General features: G+C 40.6%; 1 protein-coding gene across 2 annotated transcripts in view; it reads right to left on the minus strand.

The window, feature by feature from the left end:
- Positions 1-22484, minus strand: part of CDH11 (cadherin 11) — a 191384-nt gene that overhangs the window by 60809 nt on the left and 108091 nt on the right. For both annotated transcript variants that reach the window (XM_060788438.2, XM_067471041.1), the window contains one exon: positions 5450-5854. In XM_060788438.2, coding sequence (XP_060644421.1) covers positions 5450-5677 — 228 coding nt within the window. In that variant the 5' untranslated portion in view covers positions 5678-5854. The remainder of the gene's footprint in view (positions 1-5449; positions 5855-22484) is intronic.

Below are 22484 nucleotides of genomic sequence, written 5' to 3' on the forward strand. Positions count from 1 at the left end.
TAGAAGTTCAGTCCTCACAGACAAGGAGATCGGGTGACACTGGCCTCCTTTACTCCGTGGCGAGAAGCCGGCAGAAGAGATTGCGAGGAGTGATCGGGCAGCGGAGTGTTCCCCAAGTTATCCAGGCTGCCACTCCCTGCCCGACATCTGCCATCACAGCAGGAAGCGTCCAGCCTACTACTAAGCCCAGAGGAAGGAGACCTGGGAGCCTTGCGCTCTGCGGAGATCGATATTGAGATCAAGGAGATTGGAAGCCACTGACCCCCTGTGCTTTGCGATGAGGAGTGGCAGCCAGTGACGCCTTAGGGACGGCCCATTTGCTAATACCTCACAACTCCCTGAGACGCCAAAACTACACATAATAGAATAAAAATAAACACAGATCTGAATGCAGTGCAAAAATCTCTAGAAGAATGACCTAAAATTATATCTGATTAAAAATACTTTTTGGCTTGTGTTACACGAATATGATGTGAAATGAGCAGACTTTACCGTAGTACACTGAAATGTACTATTCGTCATATTTTTAAAAATTGACGTGATAGGAAAAAAAATAAAGACATATTTAAAATCTGCATAAATTTTGTTTTAAACTGTTTTGCTCTCATTTCTATTACAAAAAGGAAACACAGCACATATTAATAAGTAAGCATAAGAAAAAATAGGCAACGTATACAAAAACAGCTAAAATTCCCAAAAGAAGAATGCCTGCACTTGGAAAATGTGGGTACACAGTGATTTCTTTGGGGAGGTAATATTACATTTACTTAAATTTTTTAAAGAACGTAAAAAAATAGGTTCTTGTGGGTTTTTTCGGGCTATAGAGCCATGTTCTAGAGGCATTTCTCCTGACGTTTCGCCTGCATCTATGGCAAGCATCCTCAGAGGTAGTGAAAAAAATAGTGAAGGATCCGGCTTTAGTCATAGTTCAAGCTTCCGTTCTCATACAAGACAACCTGTATTATATTAGAAGCCTGCCATGAAGATAGTGATTTATTTAATTTCATTTAGTAGGGTCATCTTCAAGATTCAAGTAGAAGGAGATTGTCCTTTAGGTAAACTGAACACAAGCTTTCTTGTATGTTACTTTCACTATTTTTAACTTCAGAATTTTTAAAAAATAGGGAGGGCAAAAAATAGAAACATCAGTGCAGTCTTCTTACCTATCTTAACATTCTAAATGTGATGTTTTGGTTATGATTTTGGGCTAGGACTATGAAAGCCTGGGTTTGAATTTCCATTCAGTAATGAAAACTCACTGGTTGACTTTGGGCCAGTTGCTTTTTTCAGCCTGAGTAGATGGCAAAAGTAATCCCCTCCCCTGCCTTGAACAAATTTTGTGAAGAAATCGGGGTCATCTTGAGTGAAAAAGAACACAAAAGTGCACCAAAACAACAAAATTGTATCAGCAGAAGGCTAGAATCCTGTATGAATGTTGTATCTTCCTAAGTCAGGGGTTACCAACTTTTTTTTTAACCAGGGACCACTTGACCTGGGACCACTTTGACCTGGGACCTCTCTCCAACATTAGTACCAAGAGTTCTGAATCAGTTTTTGGTTGACTTTAGACTCGGTTTATTTATATTTATTTCCTGAAAATTAAATTTCTCTAGAACAGTGGTTCCCAACCTTTTTTTATTTGACCAGGGACCACTTTGACCAGGGACCACTCTCTAACATTAGTACCAAAAGAGTTATGAATGTATTTTTGGTTTGATTATTTGGGGTGCTGATTCAAATAATTGCATTGGATTGAACACTCGCTGGAACACCTCAGCAAGCGAGAGTCCAAAAGTGGCAGGCTCAAACCCAGAACCTCAACCAATGGCTGATACCAAATGAGAGACTCCCCCCTGGGCACACAGAGGACTGGGCGACTTGGAAGGCATTGAACAGACTGTGCTCTGGCACCACGAGATGCAGAGCCAACCTTCAGAAATGGGGCTACAAAGTGGAATCCTCGACATGCGAGTGTGGAGAGGAGCAAACCACTGACCACCTGCTGCAATGCAACCTGAGCCCTGCACAATGGAGGACCTTCTTGCGGCAACACCAGAAGCACTCCAAGTGGCCAGCTACTGGTCAAAGGACATTTAATCAACTACAAACTCACAAATTTTGTATTTTGTCTGTTTGTTTGCTTTGTCCTGTTAGAAATGTAATATAATTTGACTGGTTGTCCTGACACGACAAATAAATAAATAAATAAATTGGATAGACCATGTCAGCTTTAGTTTCTGATACAGAACATATGCCATGGTCAGCAACAGGAGTGGCAGGCAGTGTCAAAGGGGTAGAAATAAAATAAATAAAACAAAATAAATAAAAACAGGAAGGTTTATAGACCAGATATTTATCCTCATGGTACATTGGCGGCCCACAGGTTAAGAACCACTGTCTTAGGTGGGCATACATGGTATTGGGATTTTGAAGAGTATAATGCCCATATCTAGTAGAAGTCTGACGTTACAGTATCGTTATATAACATCAGGGTCTGATGCACAATGGAACTGAAGCACAACTTCATTGATGCATATTACATTGGTACCAATGTGCATTTGTTGCCAATGCACACAATACGCTTTTGCTAGTAGTCTGTTGCATACCTTCTCAATTCACTAACAATGTTTCTTAGCACTCTTGTTTCATAGTAAAATGTAGGCAGAAATGTTTAGCCTATAATAATGTATTTTCTGATAAATTTCCCCCATCTGGGGTTGCAAAGGAAGGAAGGAAATTTCCTGACTATTTTTAGATAGAATCATAGAGTTGGAAGAGACCTCATGGGCCATCTGGTCAAAGAAGCAGGAATATTGCATTTAAGTACCCCTGACACATGGCCATCCAGCCTCTGTTTAAAAGCTTCCAAAGAAGGAGCCTCCACCACACACCGGGGCAGAGAGTTCCACTGCTGAACACCTCTCACAGTCAGGAAGTTCTTCCTCATGTTCAGATGGAATCTCCTTTCTTGTAGTTTGAAGCCATTGTTCCGTGTCCTAGTCTCCAGGGAAGCAGAAAACAAGCTTGCTCCCTCCTCCCTGTGGCTTCCTCTCACATATTTATACATGGCTATCATATCTCCTCTCAGCCTTCTCTTCTTCAGGCTAAACATGCCCAGCTCCTTAAGCCGCTCCTCATAGAGCTTGTTTTCCAGACCCTTGATCATTTGAGTCGCCCTCCTCTGGACACATTCCAGCTTGTCAATATCTCTCTTGAATTGTGGTGCCCAGAATTGGACACAATATTCCAGGTGTGGTCTAACCAAGGCAGAATAGAGGGGTAGCATTACTTCCCTAGATCTAGACACTATGCTCCTATTGATGGCAGAGGCGGCATATGCTCAGTATCAGAGCTCAATTTATTTAAAACAACTGGTTGGGAGACTGGATAGATCAGTAGAATGAAGAAGATCCAGACTTAGTCATTGGTGTTTCCAGTTCAAAGCAATCAAATAGAAGACAGCTGGGAGTAGGTAGAAGATATAGCCAACCAGACCAGATTTTACTTCATTTACATATGAATTAATGGATCAATCAATTTATGCCATCATCCTTTTCATTCACAACCAAATCCAAGACTCACAAGATTAGAGCCTATAAGGACAAATAGTCTTGACCTACTACATGCCACTTCCCATGGGCCCTGCACAAATGAAATCCAAGGCTCACAAGATAAGAGAATCTCAGGACACATACTCTGACCTGCTACATGCCACTTCCCATGGACCCTACACAAATGAAAGCGGTCCTAACCTGGCACCTACAATGTAAAGATAGCACTGCATGAACATGCTTTGATATATTCCACGTGTTCTCCTCTTGTGTGCATTATACTGAACTCTATTACAGAGCTTCTTAAATCTGGGTCCCAATTCTATTTGTGATCCCCTAACTAAATGTGGGGGGTTACATTGGGTGCATCCTTTCCTCCAAGGCAATTGTCTCAATGACATACATAGATTTAATTTACTCTCTACCTTTAATTTCAAAAAATCACAGATGGAGTAACTGACATATTGCCATCCCTGAAGTTTCATGTCTAGATAGTGATAGCAAAGAATTTCTCAGTCATGCACCAGCAAGGTATGATTCTCAAGTGTTGATGTACTTGCAACACCTGGCCATTTAGCTAGATCAGGGGTCCTCAAACTAAGGCCCGGGGGCCAGATGCAGCCCTTCAAGGTCATTTACCTGGCCCTCGTTCAGGGTCAACCTAAGTCTGAAACGACTTGAAAGCACACAACAACAACAACAACAATCCTATCTCATCAGCCAAAAGCAGGTCCACACTTCCCATTAAAATACTAATAAGTTTATATTTGTTAACATTGTTCTTCATTTAAATTATTGTATTGTTTTAAGTATTTTTTGCACTACAAATAAGAAATGTGCAGTGCGTATAGGAATTCATTCATTTTTATTCAAATTATAATCCGGCCCTCCAACAGTTTGAGGGACTGTGATCTGGCCCTCTGTTTAAACAGTTTGAGGACCCCTGAGCTAGATAGTCAACAGTAATGGGAGGTCTGTGTTGCAGATAAGCATATTACTAATCAGCTTTCAAGCTTAACAATATAAAATGTTACCCCTCTGCACTTCTGCTGGATCTAAAGTGATATATAGTCAGTCCCCAAGTTACAAACTTCTGACTTACAAATGACTCATGGACAACAGGAATTGGGAGAAATCTAACTCTTGGAAAGAAATTCACTCCTGAATCATGGGGAAAAGTTATCTCAACTAAAGCTTTATCACCAGTCCTTGTTTCCACAGCATGCTAAAAAAAAGTAAGGGTAAAGGTTTCTCTTTGACATTAAGTCTAGTCATGTCTGACTTGGGGGTTGGTGCTCGTCTCCATTTCTAAGCCGAAGAGTTGGAATCGTCTGTAGATGGCTCCATGACTGCATGGAGCACCATTACCTTCTGGTTAGAGCAGTACCTACTGATTTATTCTCATTTTTTTGAACTGCTAGGTTGGCAGAAGCTGGGGCTAACAACAGGAGCTCACCCCACTTCTCAGATTCAAACCACTAACCTGTTGTCGGCAAGTTCAGCAGCTCAGTGTTTTACCCATTGCGCAATCGGGGACTCCCCACAGTATGCTACATTTTTCAAAATACAGTTATCACAGTGGAATCTCCTGAACAGGGGCACAGACAGCAAACAAGCACCACGGGGGTATTAACTCTTCCTTATGCTATCTAAGGTTTACATAGTCCCGACTTACAAACACATTCAACTTAAGAACAAATCTACAGAACCTATCTTGTTCATAACTTGAGGACTGCCTGTATTCCTGAAACATGGTTTGATGAGTTGCACTGCAGAATTATCACACATAGCCCATTTATAACTCTGGAGGAGTAGAAGTGCCACAAATAATCATTAAAACATGTTACATAATTTTCCTAAAGAGTTAAATGTATCATTCAAATATGAAAATACCTTACCCTGCCAACTAGCACAGGATCCGGCCCCGTATATTCCTCTATTACAAAGAACTGGTTCCACACCCATCCCCTCTTTGAACGATGGAGAACTTGACCTTCCTTTCCTTTTTCATGGTGCCCATGGAGCAATGGCCTTGAATGGTTCCGTTTCTCTGTCACCATGGCCAAGCTGTAGCAGAGCATTCCAAAACAGATCAGGGCAGCATGTAAACAGATGTCCTCCTTCATTTTTGGTTATTGGCAACAGAGTATCTCCCAATATATCCGTTCTTCACACAATTTCACCGTGACGGTAAAAAGGAACAGTATAATCCTCTGGAAATTTTAGAAGTTGTTTCCCGAATCCGAGTTGTTATTTCTCCTTAGGTGCATCACTTCAATCCTGTACTGACTTCAAATTATTTCCTGCAGAGTGGGGAGAAAAGAAGAAAGGTTATTTTTCCCTCCCTGCATCATAGAATCACAGAGTTGGAACTATAGACAATCAAATCCCAACCCCACTCACTCAATAGGAACTCCAGCTAGAGCATACCCAGCAGGTAACAATCTAACTTCTTTTTGGAGACATCTAAACATACTAGTCTTTGTATTGTCGAAGGCTTTCATGGCTGGAATCACTCAGTTCTTGTGGGTTTTTTCGGGCTATATGGCCATGTTCTAGAGGCATTTCTCCTGACGTTTCACCTGCATCTATGGCAAGCATCCTCAGGCTCTCTGAGGATGCTTGCCATAGATGCAGGCGAAACGTCAGGAGAAATGCCTCTAGAACATGGCCATATACCCCGAAAAAACACACAAGAACTGAGAGATACTAGTCTTTGTTTCCCAGTCAATCATAGGACCAAAAAAATGGCAGTGGGAGAAGTGGCCTCTCTCTGCACTGATTATCCCTCCAAACCATTCTAATTTACAACACAGGAACACTTAATACAAAATGTAGGTCTTTGACTCTAAGCAATTTCTTTTTGTATGCATTTTTAAAAACAATATTGACTGATAAAGAAGCCAGAGGAGGTTTCAGTCCTTGCACATGATGTATTTTGTGCTTTTTAGTTGGCTCAATAAAGGTATAGATGTTTTCTGTATTTTGGATTTTGTTGTGTTACTTTTCCTTCTTCTGCAAACGTATGCATAATCAAATAAGTTAAAAAAATTACTGTAAATGACTTCATCAACTACTACTCAGGGAAAACCAACTGATTCCTAACCTATCTAAAACACAGACACATGCCTTTCATCTCAAGAACAGACAAGCATCCCGAGCTCTGAGGATTACCTGGGAAGGAATCCCACTGGAGCATTGCAGCGCACCCAAATACCTGGGAGTCACTCTGGACCGTTCTCTGACCTACAAGAAGCACTGCCTGAACGTCAAACAAAAGGTGGGTGCTAGAAGCAATATCATACGAAAGCTGACTGGCACAACCTGGGCATCACAACCAGATACAGTGAAGACATCTGCCCTTGCGCTATGCTACTCTGCTGCTGAGTATGCATGCCCAGTGTGGAACACATCTCACCACACTAAAACAGTGGATGTGGCTCTTAATGAGACATGCCGCATTATCACAGGGTGCCTGCTCCCTACACCACTGGAGAAATTACACTGCTTAGCTGGTATTGCACCACCTGACATCCACCGGGAAGTTGCAGCCAATAGTGAAAGGACCAAGGCAGAGACATCTCCAGCTCATCCCTTGTTTGGGTATCAGCCAGCACGTCAACGACTTAAATCAAGAAATAGTTTTCTTAGATCTACAGAGACACTTGCTGGAACACCTCAGCAAGCAAGAGTCCAAAAGTGGCAGGCTCAAACCCAGCACCTCAATCCGTGGGCGATACCAGGTGAGAGACTCCCCCCCGGGCAGACAGAAGACTGGGCGACTTGGAAGGCGCTGAACAGACTGTGCTCTGGCACCACGAGATGCAGAGCCAACCTTCAGAAATGGGGCTACAAAGTTGAATCCACGACATGCGAGTGTGGAGAAGAGCAGACCACTGACCACCTGCTGCAATGCACCCTGAGCCCTGCCACATGCACGATGGAGGACCTTCTTGCGGCAACACCAAGTGGCCAGATACTGGTCAAAGGACATTTAATCAGCTACCAAGTTTGCAAAATTTGTGCTTTTTTAATCTGTTGGTTTGTTTTGTTCTGTTAGAAATGTAATACAATGTTTTGGTTGCGGATGACACGATAAATAAATAACTACTACTCAGCCTTGGCAAGGCCCCCACTCTTCCCCTTTCTCTCATATCTCTCCATCGCTCTCCCCCTCTCTTACTAAACATCACCCAAAGACAGTTTCTCTTCTATTTTTATTATTTTCATTGCTTTTATTATTATTTTATTATTAAATTCTATAAAATGAAGGCAAACGTTCATGAACTCAAAACTGTGAACTCCAGTAACCTCTCCCCTTGAGCACTCTTCCAGACACCACATCCACACCCCAGATGCAACCAGAGGTGGGTCATAAACCTTAGACAAAGGACCGGCTTGGAACCCAACAAGAGGCCATCCGTTCACAGCCCTGAAGCATCTTCCTGGAGGTCTTGGACAGTCACAGGATAATTGTTCAGACCGAAACTGTGACTGCAATCTCATCTGCAAAACTACATCTCCAGGCTCTCTCTTTGTCTCTGGACTTGGAAACCCATCATGGACAACAACAACCATTGTGCCATCTGGCAGGGCCACAGATTTACATAAATATGTCAGATCAACTTTAGACTTTTCACGACCTTCCTACAGACTTTTCACGACCTTCACTACAGACCCAAGTGTTGGCATGGCTCCCAGAGCTCCCTTTTAGGAGAATGAAAAAATCCGTTCCAGCAATCGGATGTTGGAAACCGCCCTGAGTCCCTTTGGGTAGATAGGGCAGTATACAAATTATTATTATTATTATTATTATTATTATTATTATTATTATTGTATTGTCGAAGGCTTTCATGGCTGGAATCACTCAGTTCTTGTGGGTTTTTTGGGGCTATATGGCCATGTTCTAGAGGCATTTCTCCTGATGTTTCGCCTGCATCTAAGGCAAGCATCCTCACCTCTGAGGATGCTTGCCATAGATGCAGGTGAAACGTCAGGAGAAATGCCTCTAGAACATGGCCATATAGCCCCAAAAAACCCACAAGAACTGAATTATTATTATTATTATTATTATTATTGCTGCAAAGTAGATTCAAAGTGCAAAAGTGGTTTCTTTTAAGTTAACTCAGTGAGATGGGAAGCAGAGGAGGAGTCAGAATCATCCCTTAAAGAATGGGTTCAGGCAAAAGCAACCTGCTATAGCCTGATGGCATCAACAATCTATATAAATAAAAACGTAATGTTCATTTGTGGGATTAACATAACTCAAAAACTACTGGACGAATTGACACCAAATTAGGACAGAACAACCCAATGAGTGACCATCACACAAAAAATTGATTTTGCCATTTGGGAGTTGTAGTTGCAGGTATTTATAGTTCACCTACAATCAAAGGGCATTCTGAACTCCACTAACGATGAAATTGAACCAAACTTGGCACACAGGACTTCCAAGACCAACAGAAAACAATAGAAGGGTTTGGTGGGCATTGACCTTGAGTTTGGGAGATGTAGTTCACCTACATCCAGAGAGCACTGTGGACTCAAACAATGAAGAGTCTAGACCAAACTTGGCACAAATATTCCATATACCCAAATATGAACACAGATGGAGTTTGGGGGAAATAGATCTTGACATTTGGGAGTTGTAGTTGCTGGGATTTATAGTTCACCTACAATCAAAGTGCAATCTGAACCCCACCAACGACAGAATTGGAGGAAACTTCCTACACAGAACTCTCCATGACCAACAGATAATACTTAAGGCCATCCAGTCCAACTCCCTTCACTAAGGCAAGAAAATGTAATCAAAGAGCCATCCAGCCATAGATATAGATAGATCTATATGATTCACACATACACAAATATAGTATCATAGATTTGAAAGGGACCCCTAAAGAAGGACAATTATATGTTGCATGTTCCAAAATAGGCAAATCAAACAATCTCCACATCAATACTGACAAAGAAATAGCAAGAAATACTGTTTACCCACAAGAAGAAAAAATTACATATATTAGAAACCAACACTTTCTAATTACTTTTCCAGATCACCAGACTGGGCCACAGTAACGCGTGGCAGGGGACGTCTAGTAGGAAATAAAATAGTTGTAATGGTACCCAAATATAATATATCATCATCATCATCATCATCATCATCATCATTATTATTATTATTATTATTTAAAATCCAGGAAAGCCTTTAGGATAACAAAAAACAACATGCAGATATTAGAAATTGTTTACTATCATTTGTTCAGAAGGATTAAATACAAAACATTAACCACACATCTAAGCCATTATCCTTAATTTACTAATTACAGCTTACTGCAGTAATCCCCTTGCCTGCTATTTCTTTATTTTAAAATGTCTCTGTGAAGGGAAAGAAATCTTACTGTCTCTTTTTCCAACCAATTCAACTGGTTGATATGAAAAAGTTACTTTAGGGATTCTCAAACTTTCCCACTCACAATCCTTTTGGCCCAAGAAATGTTTATTTGACCAGGGTATATGATATATAAAATAGGTATACAAATCAAACTGATAACAAATTAGCATTTGCAAGGCTTGCTAAACAGGCTGATTTTCCAGCTGAAGAATCTTCTGCAGAGTTCACTGTAAACAACACAATTTTTGTAATTTCCTGAAACAGTCACTAGGTGGGTTGTTGTAGGTTTTTCCGGGCTATGTGGCCATGTTCTGGAGGCATTTTCTCTTGACGTTTCGCTTGCATCTATGGCAAGCATCCTCAGAGGTAGTGAGGTCTGTTGGAAGTAGGAAAATGGGTTTATATATCTGTGGAATGACCAGGGTGAGACAAAGGACTTTTGTCTGCTGGACAAATATATAAACCCATTTTCCTACTTCCAGCAGACCTCACTACCTCTGAGGATGCTTGCCATAGATGCAGGCGAAATGTCAGGAGAAAATGCCTCCAGAACATGGCCACATAGCCCGGAAAAACCTACAACAACCCAGTGATTCCGGCCATGAAAGCCTTCGACAATACATAGTCACTAGGTGGTGTTTTTGTTGTTGCCAAATTTTTGTGGGATCCCAACATGGAGCTAAGGGGACTCCATCAGAGGTTGGAGTCTACAGTGCTGTAAGGTACTTTTCTTTCTAGTATATATATTGAGTAGGCTTGGGCAGTTTCGTTCGTTAATTTCGTAGTTCGTTATTAATTCGTATTTAAATTAGCTTACGATCCAATATTGAGCCATGCAGGACTACTGTGAGGAGTAATTAAAAATCGAAACAATTTTTCCAATTTGTTTCGTATTGTTTCGTAATTGGTTCAAAATCATTTCGTAATTGTTTCGTAATTGTTTCGTAATTATTTTCGTATGTCTGGTGCAAGTTTTATAGTTGTTTGTTTTATCAGTGATAAAAAATAAATTATCACACCAACAGTCAACAACAGAGGGAGAGGGAAGCTTCAGAAGTTCCCCCTGTCCAATTTGGAGGGTTTTTTAGCATATTGCGCAATCGCGTCCGCCATTAACAGATCGATTCGTAATTTTACGAAATTTCGTATATTTCGAACTTTTTTAAAGGAAAATTTCGGAATTCTTTTAAAAAAACGAAACGCAAGGGCCCCCCTAAAAACGAAACGAGTTTAGAACCAAATTTTTCCGTAGCTATCCAAGCCTAATATTGAATTCTAAAGCTCATGATCATGTTTAGTCCAAAGCTCAAGATCTTTCAGCTGAACAACACTGGTGTATGTGTTTTACTCCCAAATTTGACAGAAAACACTGAGGCTTTGCCAGTTTTTCTAATTAACATGAGAGAAAAAAACTTATTGGGTATGCCAATATTAAGGACATAGGAAATTCTATGAGTAAAAGACAAATCTTGCTTGATTGGGATGGCTGAAAACAATTTCCTCCCAAAAGTTGATTAAGGTAAAAGAGTAAGCACTAGGGCTGGGCGGTTTCGTTCGTTAATTTCGTAATTCGTGATTGATTCGTATTTAAATTAGCTTACGATCCGATATTGAGCCATGCAGGAGCAATTAAAAATTGAAACAAATTTTTCAATTTAATTCATAATTGTTTTGTAATTGTTTCAAAATTGTTTCAAAATTGTTTCGAAATCGTTTCGAAATTGTTTCGAAATCGTTTTGAAATCGTTTCAAAATTGTTTCGTTATTATTTCCATATGTCTGGTGCAAGTTTTATAGTTGTTGTTTGTTTTATCAGTGATAAAAAATAAATTATCACACCAACAGTCAACAACAGAGGGAGAGGGAAGCTTCAGAAGTTCCCCCTGTCCCATTTGGAGGTTTTTTTAGCGTATTGCGCAATCGCGTCCGCCATTAACGAATCAATTCGAAATTTACGAAATTTCGTAAATGACAAAAAATTTTAAAAGAAAAATTCGGAATTCTTTTAAAAAACGAAACGCAATGGACCCCCTAAAAACGAAACGAGTTTAGAACCAATTTTTTCCATAGCTATCCAAGCCTAATATTGAGTTCTAAAGCTCAAGATCATGTTTAGTCCAAAGCTCAAGATCTTTCAGCTGAACAACACTGGTGTATGTGTTTTACTCCCAAATTTGACAGAAAATACTGAGGCTTTGCCAGTTTTTCTAATTAACATGAGAAAAAAAACTTTTGGGGTATGCCAATATTAAGGACATAGGAAATTCTATGAGTAAAAGACAAATCTTGCTTGATTGGGATGGCTGAAAACAATTTCCTCCCAAAAGTTGATTAAGGTAAAAGAGTAAGCACTAGGGCTGGGCGGTTTCGTTCGTTAATTTCGTAATTCGTGATTGATTCGTATTTAAATTAGCTTACGATCCGATATTGAGCCATGCAGGAGCAATTAAAAATTGAAACAAATTTTTCAATTTAATTCATAATTGTTTTGTAATTGTTTCAAAATCGTTTCGAAATTGTTTCGAAATCGTTTTGAAATCGTTTCAAAATTGTTTCGTTATTATTTCCATATGTCTGGTGCAAGTTTTATAGTTGTTGTTTGTTTTATCAGTGATAAAAAAATAAATTATCACACCAACAGTCAACAACAGAGGGAGAGGGAAGCTTCAGAAGTTCCCCCTGTCCCATTTGGAGGTTTTTTTAGCGTATTGCGCAATCGCGTCCGCCATTAACGAATCAATTCGAAATTTACGAAATTTCGTAAATGACAAAAAATTTTAAAAGAAAAATTCGGAATTCTTTTAAAAAACGAAATGCAATGGACCCCCTAAAAACGAAACGAGTTTAGAACCAATTTTTTCCGTAGCTATCCAAGCCTAATATTGAGTTCTAAAGCTCAAGATCATGTTTAGTCCAAAGCTCAAGATCTTTCAGCTGAACAACACTGGTGTATGTGTTTTACTCCCAAATTTGACAGAAAATACTGAGGCTTTGCCAGTTTTTCTAATTAACATGAGAAAAAAACTTTTGGGGTATGCCAATATTAAGGACATAGGAAATTCTATGAGTAAAAGACAAATCTTGCTTGATTGGGATGGCTGAAAACAATTTCCTCCCAGAAGTTGTCTAAGGTAAAAGAGTAAGCACCTGTCTAGAAACGTAAGGCCCTTCCACATAGCCATATAACCCACGATATCAAGGTAGATAATCCACAATATCTACTTTGAACTGAAATATCTGAATCCACAGTGTCATATAATTCAGTTCAGTATGGATTTTATACAGCTGTGTGGAAGGGGCCTTGGCTTCCATACTCACCCTCCAAACTAACTTGATTTGGCAGGGAGTTTCTCAAGTAATCTAAAGTTTTTCCACAGCTTTTAAAATCTCATAGTTTATTTCCTCCTCTCACTTTTTTCATTATCCAACTTTCCTTCAGTTTATGTAAACCAAATTTAAGCTGCAAAAGCACTTGTGTAAAAGTCAAAAACTTCATGGCACAAGATCAACACAAAAGACTGGAAAATGTTGCTGTTCTGGCTATTAGGCTCTTGCCAAACTCTTTATTGTCCAACCACACAGTCCCACTTGTCTTCTCCTTTACCTTCATCTCCCTTCTTTGTGGAGATTAATGGCCCAGTTGTGGACTACCATGGGTGGTTGGGAGGTAAGGCAGCGAAGAGGAGCAGAAGGAGCTAGCTTCTCTGGCTCATCTTCACAGTCCACTTGACAACCCAGCCTTGGTTGTCTGCAGCAGCCTTCTTTCATTATCCTCCTCCTCTGAGGAGGAAAAAAAAAGCTAGTTGTGGACAATTAAGGGTGGGCAGCTGGATTGGCACCAAAGAAGAGCCAGAGAAGGCTGGCCAAAAAATGTGAAACCAGTCATCTCGCCAGCCAAATCTCCCTTGTCAATGTCCATGTTTCTTCATTCACAGATGGCCTGCTTGTCTTCTAAGAGAAGATGGAGAAGAGACAAGTGGGTTGGCTGCAGACCATCAAAGGTGGAAGGTCAAGTGGCAAAGAATCCATTCTAGGGACAGCCTACCAAAAAAGAATCACCTACCACTTCTGCTCTTCCCAACAAAAAGCTACTGTCATGGCAAGTAGAAGAGTTGTTGCTTCTTAGATATCTTCTCTGGGAAAATCTCCATCTTGAGAGAGCTGCCTATAAAAGAAGAATCAACCACCCAAGGTCTTCAGGCCAAGGCAGGGAAGCTCCAGCCCAAGTATTAACAAATGAAGGAACAGTAGAGCGTGCAAGCGCTAACCTTTTTTCCTGCTATACTCAGAGAAAGGGATGATTCCATCCCCTTCTTTGAGTAAACTGACTAAAAGCATTTTTGAATGTGTGAGTGGGAATATGGTGTTAGTGTTGGCCTGGGGAAGTTTCTCCCCCAGGCAGCACTGCTCTTTTCTTTTCTCTGCAGAGAAAATGTTCAACTTATTCCATGTCAAAATCAAAAATTTTAGCTCCAAAACTTGCCCTTAATATATGCATTAGAGCAACATACTGTATGCACAGATATATAGAAATAATAGAAAACCTACCATTGAACACAACTATAAAGAAGAGACTACAAGTGACATCCAGTCCAACCACCCATCATAAAGGAACATGCAATCAAAACTATCCAGCCTCTGTTACAAAATTTCCAAAGAAGAAGATACTAGTGCAGTGTTTTTCATCTTTTACCATCTGGAAGTTCTTCTTAATATTCAAGTGGAATATCTTGTCATGTAATTTGAACTCGCTGCTCCATGTCCTAATTTCTAGAGCACCCAAAAACTTGCCTGCTTCATCTTCAATATAATATCAATTCAAATATTTCAACATGGCTCTCAAAGTTTTCTTCATCCGGCTAAACAGACCTAATTCCCAAAGGCATGGTTTCCACACCAGTAACCATTTTGGTTGAACTATTGTGCTAGAGGAAAATTCTGAGAATGCCTTGGACCACAAGAAGATCAAACCAGTCCAGACTCCAGGAAATAATGCCAGACTGATCAATGGACGGAAAGATATTAGAGGCAAAGATGGAGTACTTTCACCACATAATGAGAAGCAAGCTTGGAGAAGACAATGATACTGGTGAAAATGGAAAGAAAAAGGAAGAGGGGCCAATGAAGGGAAAGATGGATCAATGTTACCCTTGAAATGACTGGTTTGACCTTGAAGGAACTGGGGGTGACCATTACCGAAAGGGAGCTCTGGCGTGGGCTGGTCCATGAGGTCATGAAGAGTCAGAAACGAATAAACGAGGTCACAAAGAGTCAGTGAACGAATAAACAACAACCTCCTCTGGATGCACTGGTTGCCCTCCTCTGGACTCAATTTAGCTTGAGCCCAGAGGAGGGTCTTTGTATGGTCATAGTATTCCCCGTAATGTCTGACCAAAGCAGAATTGAAGGGTACTATTAATTCCCTCTTTTTATACACAGTAGTTGAAGAAGCTTAGAATTGCATTTTTTGCTGCTGCACCACACTGTTGAATGATGCTGTGCTTGTGGTCTACTAAGGCCTCTTCTACACTGCCATATAATCCAGATTATCAAAGCAGATAATCCATACTATTTACTTTGAAATGGATTATATTGAAGGAGGCCTCAAGGGTCTCTGAGTAAGGGGCTTTGAATGAAATTAACAGCAAAAGAGAGACATACCCTTTCTCTGACTTAAAAGGGGCAATACAGGAGAAAATGTTTTTAAGTACAAGAGGGAACTTTCTTACACAGGATGCTTGTGGTTAGCTTCAAATGTTGTTTTTAAAGCACAGAGACCGCATGTACAAGAAGGTACTTTCCATTAAAAGGTCAAGAGAGGGGGCTGGAAAGAGAGTACTTTTCCATGACAAAAAATGTTCTTGTTTACTTGAGGTTATATATTTGGTGGTCAAAAGCCAAGGGGGGACGGCAGTCAATTGAAGGGTAGCATCTGCACATGCTGCCCGGCTGTCCGTCTTCTTCATGAAGAAACTAAAATAAAACCTTGTTTTTTGATCTTTCATTGGGACTGTCTCCTTCCTTCCGTGCTCCCGCAACGTGGACCTAAAAAGACCCAATTTAGGGTCTCTAACAATATGAGTCTATACTACTACATCATCCAGTTCAAAACAGATAATCTGGATTTTATATGGTAGTGTGCCCCTTCTACACTGCCATATAATCCAGATATAACACATTATCTGCTTTGAACTGGATTATATGCGTCTATACTGCCATATAATCCAGTTCAAAGCAGATAATCTGGATTTTATATGGCAGTGTAGAAGAGGCCCTAGATCTTATTCACATTCAAGCTAGATGTCACCCAACTTTCAACTCTGCATTTTATTATTTTCCCTGTTGTTAAATACATTTTGTTAGTTTGGCCTAGTTCTCCAGTCTGTTAAGGCAATTTTAATTCTGAGCCTGTCCTGTAGGATATTAATGGGAGGAGAAGAGAGAAAGTGGGCCATTCTAAAAGCAGCTGAAAAACTGGGATTACAAAGGATTAATTGGGACTGTCCTTCCTAAATTGAGGGAGTTAGAGGGTATGAAAGCGGAATAATAAATCCACTGGATTACCCATCTGTATCTGTGTGTGGCATATTAAAGCTAAACATACAAAATGAATCATGGAATAGTAACCTATGATATGTAAAGATTAAATTATTTTCTTTACTTTGTTTTAAATGAGTATTATCTATCTATCTATCTATCTATCTATCTATCTATCTATCTATGCTCTGTGCATAATGAGTACCTTAAAAACAAAAGAACCAATGAATGAAATCACACCAAATTTGGCAACAAAACGTCTCACAACACAAGGAGTGACCATCACTCAAAAAATTGTGATTTTGTCATTTGGGAGTTGTAGTTGCTGAGATTTATATTTCACCTACAATCAAAGAGCATTCTGAACTCCATCAACGATGGAATTGAACCAAACTTGGCACACAGAACTCTCATGACCAACAGAAAATACTGGAAGGGTTTGGTGGGCATTGACCTTGAGTTGTAGTTCACCTACATCCAGAGAGCACTGTGGACTCAAACAATGATGGATCTGGACCAAACTTGGCACAAGCACTCAATATGCCCAAATATGAACACAGATGGAGTTTGGGGGAAATAGGCCTTGACATTTGGGGGTTGTAGTCACTGGAATTAACAGTTCACCTACAATCAAAGAGCATTCTGAACCCCACAAACAACAGGATTGGGGCAAACTACCCACACCGAACCTCCATACTTAGGCCATCCAATCCAACTCCCTTCATCAGGGCAAGAAAACGTAATCAAAGTCCTCCTGACAAAGAGCCATCCAGCCATAGATATAGATAGACAGAGAGGCAGATAGATAGATAGATAGATAGATAGATAGATAGATAGATAGATAGATAGATAGATACATATTATTCACATACAGAGATATAGTATCATAGATTTGAAAGGAACCCTTAAAGAAAGACAATGATATGTTGTATGTTCCAGGGTGGGCAAACCAGACACTCTCCACATCAACACTGACAAAGAAACAGCAAGAAATACTGTTTACCCACAAGTATCAAGACATTACATATATTAGAAACCAACACTTTCTCATTACTTTATTTGCCAGATCAACAGACTGGGCCACAGCAACGTGTGGCAGGGGACAGCTAGTTTACTGATATATGTTGCAAAACATTCCAATTTAAAATATCTTAGGGGGAAAAGTTAACAAATAAATCATAGTCCCTCAAACAGTCAAGACAGATTGTCTTTTTATAGCAAGGCTAGAGTCTGGGAAAACGTTCCTGGTCAATGATATTTAACTATGCTCTTTATTTGGCAGATAAACTCCCAACAGAAGCAAACAAATTTTCAAAATAAAGTAGCTTTATGCCACACACTGAATGCTCATGCTCAGTCAATGAAACAATCCTTTAGATTTGTCTAACAGCCATGTCAGCATGATAAATTAAAATAGTAGTGGTTCCACGGGGATACATATTTAACAAGACAGATTTCCAGAGTGTGCTATATATTATGATGGATTAGACAGTTTGCGAAATAGTGGGAGTGGGAGTTTCATGGAAACATGCAGTCCAAATAATTTAACCTCATCTTTACTTAGAAAAATACCTGACTGGAATGACATACTTGTTTTTGCATGCTTTCGGCACATTTACCAAAGTCAAGATGTTCAACCACAACCTTCTTTGGTTGTCCAGTAGTACTTTGTTAATGTTAAGGGAGTGAATTTTTCGGAGAAGAGAAGCAATTGCAAACATGTTTGAAAAACTGTAAGAACATGTCATTTTATAATATCAAGAATTTGGTTGAGAAGAATCCTGAACAGATGAGAATCTAAGGCAATGGTTCTCAACCTTCCTAATGCCGTGACCCTTTAATACAGTTCCTCAACCATAACATTATTTTTGTTGCAATTTCGTAACTGTAATATTACTACTGTTATGAATCATAATGCAAATACCTAATATGCCGGATGTATTTTCATTCACTGGACCAAATTTGGCACAAATACCCAATACATCCAAATTTGAGTATTAGTGGGGGGGGGGGGGGGGGTTTGACTTTGTCATTGAGGAGCTGTAGTTGTGGGATTTATAGTTCACCTACAATCAAAGACCTTTCTGAACTCCACCAGTGATGGAACTGAACCAAACGTTGGCACACAGAACTCTCATGAACAACATAAAATACTGGAAGGGTTTGGTGAGCATTGACCTTGAGTTTTGGAGTTGTAGTTCACCTACATCCAGAGAGCACTGTGGACTCAAACAATGATGGATCTGGACCAAACACGGCACACATATTCAATATGCCCAAATTGAGTTTGTGGAAAATAGACCTTAACATTTGGGAGTTGTGCTATTGTTGTTCATTCGTTCAGTCGTTTCTGACTGTGACTTGATGGACCAGTCCAGAGCTCCCTGTCGGCTGTCATTACCCCCAGCTCCTTCAACGACAATCCAGTCACTTCAAGGATACCATCTATCCATCTTGCCCTTGGTCAGCCCCTCTTCCTTTTGCCTTCCACTTTCCCCAGCATAATTGTCTTCTCTAGGCTTTGCTGTCTCTTCATGATGTGGCCAAAGTACTTCAACTTTGTCTCTAGTATCCTTTCCTCCAATGAGCAGTCGGGCTTTATTTCCTGGAGGATGGACTGGTTGGATCTTCTTGCAGTCCAAGGCACTCTCAGAACTTTCCTCCAACACCACAGTTCAAAAGCATCTCTCTTCCTTCGCTCGGCCTTCCCTAAGGTCCAGTTCTCACATCCGTAGGTTACTACAGGGAATACCATGGCTTTGACTAGGCAGATCTTTGTTGCCAGTGTTGTCTGGTAGCACTTTGTTAATGTTAAGGGAGTGAATTTTTCAGAGAAGCAATTGCAAACATGTTTGAAAAACTGTAAGAACATGTCATTTTATAATATCAAGAATTTGGTTGAGAAGAATCCTGAACAGATGAGAATCTAAGGCAATGGTTCTCAACCTTCCTAATGCCGTGACCCTTTAATACAGTTCCTCAACCATAACATTATTTTTGTTGCAATTTCGTAACTGTAATATTACTACTGTTATGAATCATAATGCAAATACCTAATATGCCGGATGTATTTTCATTCACTGGACCAAATTTGGCACAAATACCCAATACATCCAAATTTGAGTATTAGTGGGGGTTTGGGGTTTTTTTTGGGGGGGGGGTTGATTTTGTCATTTAGGAGCTGTAGTTGAGGGAATTTATAGTTTCTAAGATCTACAGAGACACTCGTTGGAACGCCTCAGCAAGCCAGAGTCCAAAAGTGGCAGGCTCAAACCCAGAACCTCAACCAATGGCTGATACCAAATGAGAGACTCCCGCTGGGCACACAGAGGACTGGGCAACTTGGAAGGCGCTGAAAAGACTGCGCTCTGGCACCACAAGATGCAGAGCCAACCTTCAGAAATGGGGCTACAAAGTGGAATCCTCGACATGCGAGTGTCGAGGATTCTCTTTGCAGGAGCAAACCACTGACCACCTGCTGCAATGCAACCTGAGCCCAGCCACATGCACAATGGAGGACCTTCTTGCAGCAACACTAGAAGCACTCCAAGTGGCCAGATACTGGTCAAAGGACATTTAATCAACTATCAAACTCACACATTTTGTATTTTCTCTGTTTGTTTGCTTTGTTCTGTTAGAAATGTAATATAACTGACTGGCTGCCCTGACATGAGAAATAAATAGTTCACCTACAATCAAAGACCATTCCGAACTCCACCAATGATGGAATTGAACCAAACTTTGGCACACAGAATTCTCATGAACAACATAAAATACTGGAAGGGTTTGGTGGGCATTGACTTTGGGTTTTGGAGTTGTAGTTCACCTACATCCAGAAAGCACTATGGACTCAAACAATGATGGATCTGGACCAAACATGGCACAAATATTCAATATGCCCAAATGTCAACACTGGTGGAGTTTAAGGAAAATTGACCTTAACATTTGGGAGATGTAGTTGCTGGGATTCTCCTGCAATCAAAGAGCATTCTGAACCCCACCAACGATAGAATTGTGTTTTCTGATGGTCTTTGGTGATCCCTCTGACACCACCTCATGACCCCCCCCCCCCCCAGGTCCCGACCCCCAGGTTGAGAAACATTGATCTAAGGGCCCTTCCACACAACCCTGTATCCCAGAATATCTAGGCAGAATATCTTCCTCTCTGTTGTTGTGCTGTTGTAATTTTAAAGTTTTTGGACACATTTTATTTGAGAACACAGAAATGCTGAACCACTCTCACAACCACCATGTCACACTACACAGAGAAGCCACTGAAATACACAAGCTTGTTGACAATTTCAACAGAAAGGAGGAAACCATGGAAATGAACAAAATCTGGCTAGCAGTATTAAAAAAAACTCTAAAATTACAACAGCACAACAACAGAGAGGAAACGAACAAGGACATCCAATCACCTCTCAACAAAAGTTTGTTCTATGCACTGTCAGCACATTATATATTAATCAAGGTGGTCAGTTGAAACATTCACACTTAGCTCCAGCAGACAAGAGTCCTTTCTCACCCTGGTCATTCCACGGATATATAAACCCCTTTTCCTAGTTCCAACAGACCTCACTACCTCTGAGGATGCTTGCCATAGACGCAGGCGAAACGTCAGGAGAGAATGCCTCTAGACCATGGCCGTATAGCCCGAAAAAACTACAACAACCCAGTGATTCTGGCCATGAAAGCCTTCCACAATGTGGGATTTTCTGCCTTGATATTCTGGGATATAGGGCTGTGTGGAAGGGCAACACTGCCATATATCACAGCTCAAAGCAGATAATGTGGGATTTTATTCAGCTGTGTGGAAAGGGCCTGTGGTAAGTCAGGGACAAAGTGAGAGGAGAAGGGAGAAATGGAAACATTTTAAAGCAGCTGAACATTGGGGTGGCAGAAAATTAATTGGAAATGTCCCAGCCAAATTAATGCAAATGCACAACATATGCTGTCTTAAAAACTGTTAATATAGTTTTTAAGCACAAAAATCAATTTTGTTTGGTATATCACAATCATCTTCAATGTACTTGAATTTTCTCTCCTCTAGATATTGCCTGAATTCTGAACTCTCCAAAGCCAGGAGTTTATTTTTATTTTTTTCATGTCAGGAGTGACTTGAGAAACTGCAAGCCGCTTTTGGTATGAAAAAATTGGTCATATGCAAGGATGTTGCCCATGAGATGCCCAAATGTTTGATGTTTTACCATCCTTGTGGGAGGATTCTCTCATGTCCCTGCATAAGGGGCTGGAGGGAGCTCAACCTGCTGTCCCCAGATTTGAACTGCAGACCTACAGTCCTGCCGGCACAAGGGTTTAACCCATTGCACCACTGGGGGGTCCTAAAGCCAGTTATGAGAACATAGGGATTGCTGCAGTGGGTGCCCATTTCCATTGAATCATAGAATTATAGAGTTGGAAGAGACCTCATGGGCCAGCCAGTCCAACCCCCTGCCAAGAAGCAGGAATATTGCATTCAAATCACCCCTGACAGGTGGCCATCCAGCCTCTGTTTAAAAGCTTCCAAAGAAGGAGCCTCCACCACACACCGGGGCAGAGAGTTCCACTGCTGAACGGCTCTCTCAGTCAGGAAGTTCTTCCTCATGTTCAGATGGAATCTCCTTTCTTGTAGTTTGAAGCCATTGTTCAACATCCTAGTCTCCAAGGAAGCAGAAAACAAGCTTGCTCCCTCCTCCCTGTGGCTTCCTCTCACATATTTATACATGGCTATCATATCTCCTCTCAGCCTTAATAATAATAATAATAATAATAATAATAATAACACTTTATTTGTACCCCGCTACCATCTCCCCAGGGGACTCGGTGCGGCTTACATGAGGCCGAGCCCGAATACAACAGTCTTCTCTTCTCTTCTTCAGGCTAAACATGCCCAGCTCCTTAAGCCGCTCCTCATAGGGCTTGTTCTCCAGACCCTTGATCATTTTAGTTGCCGTCCTCTGGACACATTCCACCAGCAGAAGTAGCATATGAGCTACTTCTCATAAATA

This window comes from Anolis sagrei, chromosome 8, assembly GCF_037176765.1.
Source record: "Anolis sagrei isolate rAnoSag1 chromosome 8, rAnoSag1.mat, whole genome shotgun sequence".
NCBI lineage: Eukaryota > Metazoa > Chordata > Lepidosauria > Squamata > Dactyloidae > Anolis > Anolis sagrei.